At 39.6% G+C, this 13,165-nt stretch overlaps 2 protein-coding genes across 7 annotated transcripts in view; one reads left to right on the top strand and one right to left on the bottom strand.

Annotated features, from left to right (window-relative positions):
- The window catches only part of HIBCH (3-hydroxyisobutyryl-CoA hydrolase), a 43,975-nt gene extending 37,958 nt beyond the window's left edge, over positions 1–6,017 (bottom strand). The window contains exons 1-5 of one of the 4 annotated variants that reach the window (XM_014954333.1): positions 5,812–6,017; positions 4,401–4,443; positions 3,513–3,653; positions 1,963–2,047; positions 1,001–1,081 (exon numbers count right to left, since the gene is read on the bottom strand). In XM_014954333.1, the coding sequence (XP_014809819.1) occupies positions 1,001–1,081; positions 1,963–2,047; positions 3,513–3,653; positions 4,401–4,443; positions 5,812–6,002 (541 nt within the window). In that variant the 5' untranslated portion in view covers positions 6,003–6,017. Of the gene's footprint in view, positions 1–1,000; positions 1,082–1,962; positions 2,048–3,512; positions 3,654–4,400; positions 4,444–4,637; positions 4,666–5,203; positions 5,350–5,401; positions 5,494–5,811 lie in introns of those variants that run through there. The other 3 variants (XM_014954334.1, XM_014954335.1, XM_014954336.1) reach the window with 3 other exon arrangements.
- MFSD6 (major facilitator superfamily domain containing 6) overlaps positions 5,676–13,165 on the top strand; it is a 48,584-nt gene continuing 41,094 nt past the window's right edge. For all 3 annotated transcript variants that reach the window (XM_014954328.1, XM_014954332.1, XM_014954331.1), the window contains exons 1-2: positions 5,676–5,757; positions 7,218–7,262. The gene's annotated coding sequence lies outside the window, so the exon portion shown is untranslated. The remainder of the gene's footprint in view (positions 5,758–7,217; positions 7,263–13,165) is intronic.

The following is a 13,165-nucleotide window of genomic DNA, read 5'->3' as shown; positions in this document are numbered from 1 at the left end:
GTTTCATAATTATTTGCATCATAGACACAGAACACCCTAATTTAAAAAAAAAAAAACAAAAAAAAACCAAACCCAAACTTTTAAAGTATGTGCCCTTGCAATATTTGGATAGGCTAGTTAGAAGAGACCTACAACTACCATGTAGTCCAACTGCCATGGTAATACTTTTTTTTCCCCAAGTAAGTGAAACTTAAAATATTTTTCTTGATGAAGGCAAGGAAGGTATATGATAAGCATGCTAAAACTGGAAAATCTGTCAAATGAAGTAAAAACAACTTTTCAGAAATTACTCTAATAACTCTATGCTCTTCTGTCAACCTAAATTGATATGCAACATGTTCAGCTCTCCTCCTGTAATGACTAACACTGGATACAATGTTTAAAAACTCAAACTGTATTCAATTAAAGTATGTTTGGAGAAGTTTCTGCTCGCCAAACATTGAACTGTTGACTTTTACCCTAAAGAATTAATATCCTTTACCCCAGCAAACCTTACCCAGTGCTTTTGCTGTTAGTTATTTTAAGACCACAAACTTCTAGGTTCTTGGCAGTGAACTAAGGCAGTTAAATCCTAGATGGAGTATTCGTTTATGCAGTTTATTTAAATAGAAACCTTTAACATAATTTGATCTTCTACTTTCTGACCGAATATTAATGATTTTCCATGCATCTATTTTTATCTTGGGTCTTCTTTGAAGTAGATCAATGATATTTAGTGCAGAACCACGCTGCCGACATCTAAGACAACCACAGCAGAAATATAACTACCCAGAACAATGGGATGGGATAAGGTATCTATCATAATAGCTTCAACAAAAGAAACAAATTCTGCATGCAAGTTATAAAAAATGAGATATGCTACACTACTGGTATTGAACGTGGTAAAAGAAAATAATACTACTACTATTACATTATAGATTAGCAAAGAGAGAAAGTACATTTGCACTCAAAGCCACTATTATGAAAATTGTACTGCTTCAGAACTTGCTATTAAACATACCAATTGCATTGTTCAGCATATATTCTTCTCTGAAGAAATCTTGTGCCAGTCGATCTCCAACTTTCCCTGCATCTGTGATGGCTTAAGAGAAATAAAAATTTTAAAGGTAACTATAAGTTTAACAGAAAATACAAGTAAAAAAAAAAATAATATCATGGTAAGTTTTTCTCCTACAGCAATGAAACAGCAACTTAATCCTGCCTTATTTTATTTGAGAAAATTTGCTCAAACTTAAATATGAACATAAAGTCTCAAATTTGAGTCAATTCTATTATGCTGGAGACTCTGTTGCATAATTGTAAGAATGCAGGTCACTTTCCATGGTGTGCAACCCCTCTTAATGCCTGGTAGTCTTGATTGTGATACTTTGTATCGCTTTATAGAACATTCACTTAAAACTGATTATACTGAAGACTCTGAATACTAAAAATGAGAAGCTAATTAGAGTAGGACATAATTTAACAATAACCCGTGCTGCTTGTTTACCTAAAATTTAAAACAACTGCTAATTTTCACGGTTTGGAGTTAATAGTTACAAAATAATCACAGATACATTGATCACGATTGTCAGCTCTGTATCTAGCCATCTCAAACATCAGGCACAAATTATCCAATAGTAACAGAACTACCTAATAGGATCTGTCCACTTTCTTGTACAAAATCCATCAGTAATGAAAATCTGGGAAGAAAAAGGTAGAGACAAGAACCTACTCTTCTGCTGCTATTACCAGTTACTAAAACCCGATTTTTACTCTTTTATACAATGTCCTGACAGCTATCTCTGGACAAGTAACTTCAATAGCTTCTGGACATCAAGGTGTCAGAAGAAGTCAGCACAACCAATCTCTCCCGCTGTTATGCAGCAAGCCTCTGTTTACCTGACTCAAAGTAAATAAAGGAAATCAACAAAAAGTAGTAACTGGCCAAACTAGTTCAAATGTTTAAGTGACTATAGTCCTTACCTCTGATGTCACCCCCGGCACAAAAAGCTTTTCCTCCAGTTCCCTTTATAATTATTAGAAAAGTTTCAGGATCTTTCTCCCAAGTCTAAAAAGAAGTAAATGTTTCCACATAAGAATAAATTCTGTGCAAGAAATGCTCTCTCTGTATACTGTCTGTAGTTCTTATTTTACTTTTTCAAAAAGCAAATCAAACCATACTTAAACTAGTTTGCCTTAAACTGAAGCTTGAAAGCTAAATGTCTTCCTGCCACTTCTGTGTCCTATTCAACCTTGACATCAGAGATCAGCAGAGCTGCCTCATGTATTTCAGAAAAACGTCTATGAGGAGCTCTCAATCTCTGAAGAAAGGCAGCACTCCCTAAAACACCACTGGATATAAATCTCAATGCAAACACAACACTGGGACAGCAGACAGAAATATGGAAGATGCAATAACAATGTTTCAGGCCAAATCATCAAAGTCGTGTAAACCTAAGGTGCATGGCAAGGAAAACTGCTTTTGAATTTTTGATAGATTTTGTCAAAATGACTGCAATCAATGCTAATCTGTGCACAAATTTATTTGATCCAGTCGATGCTTGATGTTTTGTTAGGTACAAAGACTAACAGTTTGTTGTGTTTTTTTTTAATGAAACACGATGGTGCAAGACTTCAGCAGTGGTGCAATTGTATTGAGAAAAAGATCCCTTTTACAGGTGGCCCCCCCCTAAATTACACTTATATATCCCTTATTCAAGTAGATGTACCCAGGTAAGAGAGACAAGACATTTCTGTATACTGGCAACAATACTTAAAATTATGCCACCTTCCAAGGTTGTGCTTCAAATAAGGCTCAGTAGTCAGCTGATCTTTACTACAGATCAAACATGTATTTCTGTAAATGTTCTTCAAAGAATGCATAAATTTGCAACACAACTGCCTACCAAAATACCAAAAGGCGAGCAACTATCCAAAAAATACTGTTATCTAAGAAGTTTGTGCATATGATAAATAATGTCATTAAATTTAAATGCATGCATTTAAATGACTATTTGCATGCTTAAAATTTTACATCACTAGCTTGTAGAAACAGTGCCTGTAAAACCATAAAGAAGTTCTTTAAGGAATGACAGTCACAGCACCTTGCTTCGTAGTGATTTGTATCTTCTATTTCAGCCATGCAGCCTCCCCCCAAAACATGCACCCAACCAAGAGGCAGCACCACTGCATAGCCTGGAATTCGTGCATGCTGACTGACCAGCTGGGTGTTGCCAAAAGGAACATATAAACACTGCTTGCTCTTAATTCACTTCTGGTTTTAAGATGGGTGTCTCTTCTCTATCCAGATGCTAAATTCAACTTTGTCTGACAGCTTGTTTCTCTTGTCTTCTCTTTCTAACTTACTTGAAACTGTCTGTTCTTTCCCATCCTACAAATCTGAGCTCACTGGCCAATGCGCTCAGGCAGACTTTCATTCTCCAAATCAGTACACTAAGAAGTGTTAGACTGAATTTTAAAATTGGTTTTGGATAACATATGTATAGTGGATGGGTAGAAGCAGAGCTACTAACCTTTATTTGTGGATAAATTTGTCGGATCATAGAAAGATTTAGTGCATTGAGAGCCTTGGGCCTATTCAAAGTTATTATTCCTGCACCTCCTCTCTTTTCCAACAACACTTCAGCTGTCGAATCTGTATGTTTAGACATCTTCTGTACATGCAAAAACAAACAAAGCAAATGTAATCAGTTAGATACTTACAAGAGTGTTTATGGAAATATATTCTTGAAACACACTATTTAAGATCCTAAATCATGCATTTCAGAATTGTATGCTAAGGCTTTCCCACAGTACTTCAAGAATTATTTGCATTTCCTAAACAGTTCTTTTGAAACCACTTCATGTTTGAGTGCTTCAGAGTAATAAACCTCAGACAAGTTTTTGAGCCCCACAGTCTTTGACGATGACATTTGAGTTCATTAAAAAAAACTCAAAAAACAAAAACCATGGTTCTTTAAGACTGACATTTTGAAAATACCTGCAACAATTATAACAATGAGAGCTCCGTGTGTCCCTACCGGCAGCTGAACACTGCAAAACCAAACATACACATTGCTTTGTCTGTAACTAACTTTTAACAGTGGAGAACAAATAACTAAATTATTTTCACAATCAATTTCAAACTCGCAGCTGAATGATACGTAACGAATATACAGAAGCTAACATAGAAACTAACTGTAAAAATAGGTAAGGCCAAAATAATTAAGACTGAATTTACACTATAATAGAAACTTGTAACAAAGTGTTCAAAGATGTGGACAACATTATATCTGAGCAATAAATTATGGCATTCATAACCATTGTGAGCAGACATGTTAGGAGCTGCATGTGCTGTCTGTGTCAGGGAAGTTAAGAGTCCTAAAAGCTTCCAACTCAGTTAAACAAGACGCTGTTCTTACCAAATGTTGTAATATTACTTGCAGTCTGTTGAATGGCTTCAGCCTGAAAAAGAAATATTAAAAAGACAGCTGGAACCACAAACCAGCTACAGAATCCCCAAATATATGATTGATGAGTTAAGCAAAGCTTTGTCAGAAAAATTTCTGAACGCAATTGTTTTACATTCTCTTTTTCAAAATCAAGTAAAATTAGAGTACAATTTTGATATCAAAACAGTTGGAAACTTCTTTGCTTACTAGTAAATAGGCAGCAGATACCAGTGCCAACTACTAATGTTTTTGATGTGTTCAAGTTAGGAGGTGAACCTGGAAATAATAAGACAAAGAGTTTGGGGGGGCATGTTTGATGCTTAGCAGCGTGTATGTCTTTTAGAGATTTATAGCCCTTTTCCAGATGTTTAAATAGTAGAAATTTTTAAAACACCATTTTATTAAAAACTCGCACATTTCCAAAGCTTCCATCACACCACACCTGCCCTCACGCCATCCTGTGTTGTCACATTTAGGTCGGGTTTAGGCTAAACAGCTTGAATGTGGCTCATACTCCTGCTGCTGACAGCAGATACCCACGTTGGGACACTCTGTAAACACATTACTTGAGCAACGAGGCGGTTATGTACTAATTGCCCTTGTATTATATTGAGGAACACGGTTAAGAAGGGCATTTGCTGGGTTTCGCACACCGGCCTCGCACCAGTGTTAACAAGCTGCTTTATCTTTCAGCTACTTAAAAGCACAGAACACCCTAGCTTTTAAGCACACGCTCGTTTTACTGTGTGAAAGTTAATCCAGGCCGGGCTCACCTCGGCCTAAATTATATTTTTATAGCGCTTCAGGCAGCTACCGATCCCCAGCGTTAGAGGCCTGCCCGGCCCATCGCTCCCTGCCGTGAGGCACCGCCGCCATTTTACCCCCCTCAGGCCTGACGGGGCGGGGGGAAGAAACTTCTCCGCGCCTCAGGGCGGCCGCCACCACCATCGCCACCGCCGCTTTCCCGTTACCTGGGCAGCGGCCTCAGCACCCGGGCCGCCATGTCGGCAGGCGGCGCGGCCGATCGCCGTCATGAGGTAAGGGGGTAGGGCGGGGTATGGCGCATGCGCCTGAGGGGCGGCTTTCGAAGCGGGAGGAGGTGGCGGGGAGCCGGGTGCCGTTCCCCTCAGAGGCACCCTCGCTCTTTCTGTGGTAAACGGGTGGTTCTGAGGGGCGGGTGGACGCCCGCCCGGTTTCGGGTCCCCTTCCCGTTCGCACTCTCGCCCTCACGTGCGGGAGGGCGAACGGGAAGAGGACCCGGAGCCGGGCGGCCTACCCGCTTCCCCCTTAAATAGCCCTTTTCCAGTCAGCGTATGGACTGTCGGAGGTAGGAGGCTGCTAAGCCCCTCGTTCTGTTGTTGTACGAAGGGGTTTTCCTTACCTTGAGAGGATTTGGGCTGCTCCCCGGCCCGGGATCAGTGGTGAGGACATGAGGGTCGAGGCCGTTCCTCTTTGTGGGTGAAGCAAGGGATGCCTTAATGTGGCAATAGCACAAACCAGGGTGGTGGTTGCCGCCCACGGTGGAGAAAGAAGCCCTGTTGCCAAATTGGCCTTCAGGGCCGCGGACCGCATTTCGGTGGGGTATTGTTTTCAGCAGCAAAACGGGTTCCTTGATTTCTGAAGATCCCCGTTTCTCCTCAGCCTTTCACACCCTGTACCACACCTGTGCTGCCAGCACACAGATGGGTGAGCTAGGATTAAGGAGCTGCTCTAATGTAGCATCCCACCAAAAAAGAAGTGGTTATCCTAAAAGGTAAAAATAACAGGGATTAAGCAACTAACGTGGTTGCTGCCCCGACAATAGCTAAGGACTGAGCTGTGAGCTGAAAACACAGTGTATGTTTGGCATAAATAGACATGACAACCAGGAAAACTGCCATTTAAAAAAAACAACAAACCACCAAAAGATTAAAGCATTTGAGAATTTATAGACATCATAGTAGTAGTTCATAATACTAAATTCACTTTTATTGCACTAACTACGTCAGACAGCAGATTTTTTGAGGCTGCCACATACCAGCATGAGACTCATACTGGGAAGTGTGATGAGCCACAGAGTAAATGACGACTGAGTGCATTGGGTAGAAATAGAAGTTCATCATCTCTCAATGTGGGAAGTTCTTTGCAGGGGCTGTCTTGATTCACGTATGTATTAAAATGTATAAAAAATGTATTAAAGAAAAAACAAAACAATAAAACAACCTTAAAGCCTGTGAGCAAAATTATTTTGCTGGAACAAAAAAAATCCCAGATCTCAGAAGCACTTCTCGAGAAGTCCCCAGAGGGCAACCTTGCTCTTCATTTCAAGAAACGATTCACCCATGATTTACAGCAGTGTCATCTGTATTGGCATTTCCATTGCAGTAACTCTCAGGGTATATTAAATTTGGTTGTAAAAGTCTTAATCAAACTAAATGGGCACAAAAAAAAAAAAAAAGACATGGAACATTTCTGTATTATGCAGTCTCAATTTTCTGTCTTGTACGCTGTGAACAAAAAATAACTGAGAACAGGACATGAGGTGCTTCTGCAGGCAGTGGGAGACTGCCTACTGTGAACTAATTAATTGCAGAATTCATTAGGCAATCCAGACTATTTGAAATTTTACCTACAGATTATATGATCATCAAAAATGCAGCCTGTTAGTGTCATCTTGGGTATATACAGCCCTATATGCTGTTTTACAGCAAGTACCATGCAATTAAATCTAAACCAGCCTAAATGATACCAAATTATCACAGTTGCCAAATCAGAACCTTTCTTTATATTTTTAAAATTATTTTTCAGGACGAGGTTACTCTGCATGTCTCATCCAGGCATAACCAAATTACGGTGAGTTTGATAAGCATATAACATTTTTGTACTTCATATCCTATGTCTGAAAGTCTAGATATATTTTACAGACAAATACAAACAAAACCTTTCTGTAGGGTAATCTTTTTGTTAGCGTTGTGCAAAGGAAAAAATCAGTGTGTGGAAGCTAACCTTGGGTAAGAGCAGGTGGAGGCTGTTTGAAACCCCTAGAAATCTCTTAATAAATTGCACCTGCACATGGTGTGCATGGGCAAGGTTGTGAGCAGGACACAGATTACATAGGATGTGTGTTTCTAGAGTGCAAAATAGAAGTCAATGGTCTGATTCCTCTTTTACTTAGGCTGATTTTAATCTGTTTCCTCCATGTATTTGCGCCCCAGCTTCTGTATCAATTACGGTGTAGACCCTTTCTTTGTTGTCTTCCAGCTGTATGTCTGATTTAGAACAGGAGTGGGACCTGCTTGTTTGTAAACAATGAAGTAACAGCAAGTATTGTCTTGCAACAGCTACTGATTTCTTCCCACTGTGCTGACACTGAGTTTTTTGCCTAATGCTTAAATTCTTTCCCTCTATTTTTTTTTCAGTTGGTTTCAAGAATAAGGGGTGGTGACAGTAGAGCCTTCTTCCTTGAGCCTAACATTCTACTTCATTTTAAAACGTGGTGGTGATGGCTTGAATTTACCTATAGTTTGAGAGGGAGGGTGGTAGGTGTTAGAAAATTGCAATTTTCTCACAGCCAGACATTTAGTGACTAAAAGCCAGTCAAAAAAGTAATTCAGAAATCATCCTGGTTTTTAATAGTCCTCCTGCACGCCCCATTTTCTGCAGACTGGAATATCAAAGTGAAAGTGTTTTTTAGCAAGTAAATGAAAGGCTTCTATAAGTAGAAATAGGAAAAAGAGTAAAAATAATGGAGTTGCATGAGAATAAGCGGAATGACATGACCTTTAACCCTGGAGTTTATGGATGATACTGCTATTAGCAAAGAGGGCTGCAGGAGACTGGATATACTAGGGGTGAGCAGCATCCCTAGTAACCAAGCCAGGAACTCGGGAAGTACAATAGCCAGAAGGATAGGCAGGTTGTAATTCCTCCCCTTGGAGAAATTTCCTGGCAGTATGTTCAGCAGGTTTGGAAAGAGAAAACAAATTGCAGACTGTAGGAGGACTTTAGAGTTGAGCAGATGTTTTTTGGGTTTTGTTTCTGGGGTTTTTTGGATTTTCTTCCAGAACAACATATAACTTTGCAATGTGGGAGCTCTTGCTCGCAAGGATTCCAAGAGTCGCTCAGCTGTGTTCTGTATTCCATCTATATACCCTTAATTAATCATTAATTTTTACCTCTCACTTACTTGCCTCTGAAAGCTCCCAGTGTAGTTCAGCAAGACCAGATAATGTATATTACAAGTACTTCATTATGTCCAGTGCTCCTGTGTCCAGGCTTGCTGTAAATTTCATGTTTTCCTCTGCTGGTCTAACAGCTAGCAGCTAATTCCTCAATGTGTGGGTAGTAAGTGCATCAGTGTATGAAGGTGTATGAAGGTAAGGAAAAATTAGTCTGTGAAGGCTTGAGGTATAGAATGGGAAAATTTCCAGTTCATTCCTGGTAACTGGTTATTACTCTACTGACAAGCAATCCTCAGATTGTTTTTTCTGAGTCCAGTCTCAGTTGTCAATATTCTTAAACACCTCCACAGGTGACACAGGTGCAAATTTCATTGGCCCAATGTGGGCACCTAGTACTGCAGTGGAGAGTCTTCCGCTGATGTCAGTGAGAGTAGAAAGAGACGCAAAATAAGTGGAAAATCAATCTCTTTCTCCACTCTATAACAATAGGGCAGGACAGGGAAGAACTGAAACACAGAAAACACATATTTAATATGGAGAAGCAAATTTTTGTTTTTGTCTGTAATGTGGGCAATCCCATGGGAACAGAGTGCCTTCCCCAGGGCTTTTAGTGAGACACTTCTCAGATAATGCATCCATATAACATCTGATGGATCTGGGATGAGGACACAGCTAATGGCATGCGGTAGTGAATTTCTCCTGTAACAAGAAAGTGTGCGAAAGGGTAAAAGAAAACCAACCTTTTTTTCTTTTTTCCCTTTTTTTTTTTTTTCCCTTTTTTTTTTTTTTCCCTTTTTTTTTTTTTTCCCTTTTTTTTTTTTTTCCCTTTTTTTTTTTTTTCCCTTTTTTTTTTTTTTCCCTTTTTTTTTTTTTTCCCTTTTTTTTTTTTTTCCCTTTTTTTTTTTTTTCCCTTTTTTTTTTTTTTCCCTTTTTTTTTTTTTTCCCTTTTTTTTTTTTTTCCCTTTTTTTTTTTTTTCCCTTTTTTTTTTTTTTCCCTTTTTTTTTTTTTTCCCTTTTTTTTTTTTTTCCCTTTTTTTTTTTTTTCCCTTTTTTTTTTTTTTCCCTTTTTTTTTTTTTTTTTCCCCCCCTCACTAGTTAATTTGCATCTTATCAGTGGGGAACTAGAAGTGTTTGGAAAGGGATGAAAGCAAATCCATAATGAAACGGTGCGAGTGAAGTAATTTCCATTTTCTTTTGGCCTCAGAGGGCGCTGGGGAAAGTGTGGGGGTGGCTGGGTGCTGCTGCAGACGCTGCCGTGGGGATGAGGCCAGGAGAGAGGCCCCAGGCAAGGTCCATCCACCAGTGGGTTCCTCCCCTCCCTCCCTCCCACCACCTCGGCATAGACAAACCACTCACGCTGCATCCACCCTGCTGCCAGTACCCCCTGGGTTAGTCAGGACCCCGAGCAAACACCCTCCTACATCTTTCTTCCCTGCTGCCACAAGCAATCTGTCACTCCCCCCCTCCAACCACCCTCCACCTACGTACAAAACCATAACTGTATGGAACGCCTGCTTCCCTCCCCCTTTCCCTCTTCTCTTCCCACATGGCTGTTCTTCTTCGTGGGTGAAAAATGCGAATTTCCCAGAGATCTGGTCACCCCTGAATCTGGCTTTGAGACCCAAGCTGTTTCATACCTTTTAGGGCCACATCTTGGAAAGCTCTCCTTGCCGATCTATTGTGTTAGTTTTTCATTTGCATATAATTGCACATGTGCAGGTGGGAAGGGGCTATTTGCTTCCCACTTGCTTTGATATGCCTCCCCTCCTAAGAGGACTGCTTCCTTCCCTTCCTGCGCTCGGCCTCCCACGCATCCAGCAATGAGAAATGCTGCAGAAAACTGACCAGCTACCAATCCGCCCACCTGAGGAGGTGGAGCACTAGCAGCAGCAGCAGCAGCAGCACATTTCTCTCTCTCAGCTTTTTAAACACAGTTAAAAAGAGCTGTAGCGTGGGCGGAAATAGCTGTAGGGAGTGTGTGTGGGAATGGGGCCAGGGGAAAGTGAATTTTCTGTTGGTAGGACAGTTACTTCTAGTGGACAAGAAAAAAAAAAACAAAACCCCAAGAATATTTTACTGCTGGGGCTGTCTTTGGGTGTCTAATTAGTTCTTAATGCTGAGTATTCCAGGTCTGGAAAGAATGAAACTTTCTTTTTTCCTGTTAGTGCAGGTGATGTTCTGGTGGCAGCCAGCACTCCTCACTCAGGGAAGCTTGCCTAGAAGACTTCAGGAGTCTGCTTAGCAAATGATATTTGTGTTGCATCCTGTTGTGTCATCATGTCTCTTTGTTCTGCTCACGATGTATGTGCTTGATTCTGTGAGAATCAGAGCTGCCTGTATGTAGGAAGAGAAAGAGGCATGTGGTTTTCACACAGTGTGGGTCTGTATTTCAAAATACCATCCCTGTTGGACCTCTTGAAATAGCACTATCCCAGAATATCAGTTAATTCAAGATTTACTCTAAATTTGTGCTTCTGTAAGGAATTAAATTCAAGCTTATTTATGTTAACAGGATGTTATTTGAGGTGCTATGCTTCTATTACATGAAAATAGCAGTGAAACTAGTACAGGAAAACAGAACTTGTAAGACTTGTGGTACAGAGTGCAAAGTGGCACTGCTGTTTCTTAAGAAATACCTCTGAGAGACTCCAAGAACCAAGGGTGCAGAACAGCTTTCAGGTTCTGACTTGGTTGGACTTAGCTATCTGGAATACAGGTTTTACAATATGGGACCCGAATCAAATTTGTCCTAACTTGAGTTAGTTAATTGCATTCTTCTCAAACCAAAACTCTACCCATAAATTTGACTGGATTTCTCACCAGCATCAGACTTCCCATATATATTACTGATGCAGAATCTTGTATCAGGCTGTGGTCTGTAATGATTCAAAGAGCTGCAATAACAGCCAATTAATGACTCTCAAAGAATAGGAGATCTTTTAAAAATGTTGCATAGGGCATGTAATATCCTCCTAGACAATAGAAACCTCAAACCTAGTATTTGAATGATTTTAGGCCTCTGAAATAACTTTCTTCATGGAAAAAAAACTGGAATGTGAATCCTGTCACAAGGCAACTTATCTTCCAGTCAAGGTACAGCAGTTTGTCAGACCCATTTCACTGGCCAGGACTGCACAGATACCAGTAGGGAACTGGGCTCACTCACGTCAGTGCCTTCCCCCCACCAGCCCATCTCACGCAGCTCTGGAGATTCCACCCTAGAGTAGGAATGAAAAATGTAGGCATAACTCCTTACACTAATCAGCTCAGAAACAAAGGAAGTTGTGAATAAGCCTAATTAACACATTTGCATGTGACACAACAGAAAGATCAGCTGATGGACTTATGTTAGCAAGAGCTAGAGCAGTATCAATAGAGATGTCACCTTAATGGAACTAATTATCTGGATGTTTTAAAAGTCTTATTTCTGAATGGTGATTAATATTTTAAATATATCCTTGTAATCTTCCACTGAATCTTATGTAACTCATAATTATAATCTACTGGAATTACATACCCACCCTGAGGAGGAACAATATTCCAAGTAGTAAGTTCATGTCAGTTGAGTGATTTACTTTAAAACATTGCAGTAGTTCCTTTGTCAGTAGCATTTTGAGGCACTATTGGCCCGCTTGTAATTCTGTCTTGCATTTAGCATTGGTTCAGTTAACTTTAAAGATAGTGCTTTTCATACCTTTTATATCAATGAATGTACATCAGATTTTAAATGCAGATTATATGCTTATCGTGCCAACTACTGTTAGCCTAAAATTTTCCTTATATGATCTATTGTGGTGGAATGATACTATTCAAGAAGCAATAAAAAAAAAAAAAAAAAAACCCAAAACCCAAAACAGCAAAAAGAAAACTCCACCCAAACATTTAAAATCATTAAAAATCTATTTTAGGAGCTCAGCCCTGTATGTAACATTCCTGTTGGCTTCCCTGTTTTATCTGTTTTCCAGCTGGAATGTGACACGCTCTGGTCTTGAACCATCTGGTATCAAACCGTTCCTTCTCGGGGGTCATAGTGAATGCCTAGTTACCTCATTTTGTTTCAGTCAAAATCATAGTGAAATAAGCACAAAAGCATTTGATGCTAATTAGTAGCTTTCTGATAGTCCGGGGATTTGATGAGCACAGAGAGCATCTCAGATGTTTATTTTAAGAATTTGTTGCTCTAAATCAAAGTGAGGGTCTTCAGCAGGGCAGTTTGGCTGACAGCATTGACGGTCAGTATCTTAGTAAGTGGGTGTGTGTGTATTCAAACCTTTCCATGTTCCTCATCTGACACCTCACACAGGTATTAATTTTCACTTGAAAAGATGTACATTTGATTTTTAAAATCATTATTAAGAATATTTTTCAAAATGACTGTTTTATTTAATTCCGGAGTACAACTAAAACTGTTCATAAAATAATGCCTTCGAAGATCATTGCCTAGGGAAAGAAATCTCATTTAATGCCACAAATGATGCAAAGGACAGCAGAGCAGATTGGAGACCATAAAAATGAGGAAAAAAATAGATCAGAAGAATAAATAGAGGCCTTTAAGCTATTAAAATATAAGCATAT

The sequence above is a fragment of the Calidris pugnax genome, unplaced genomic scaffold (genome assembly GCF_001431845.1).
Source record: "Calidris pugnax isolate Ruff unplaced genomic scaffold, ASM143184v1 scaffold103, whole genome shotgun sequence".
NCBI lineage: Eukaryota > Metazoa > Chordata > Aves > Charadriiformes > Scolopacidae > Calidris > Calidris pugnax.
Note: the sequence above shows the minus strand (reverse complement) of the source record. Positions and strands in the feature narration are given on the sequence as shown.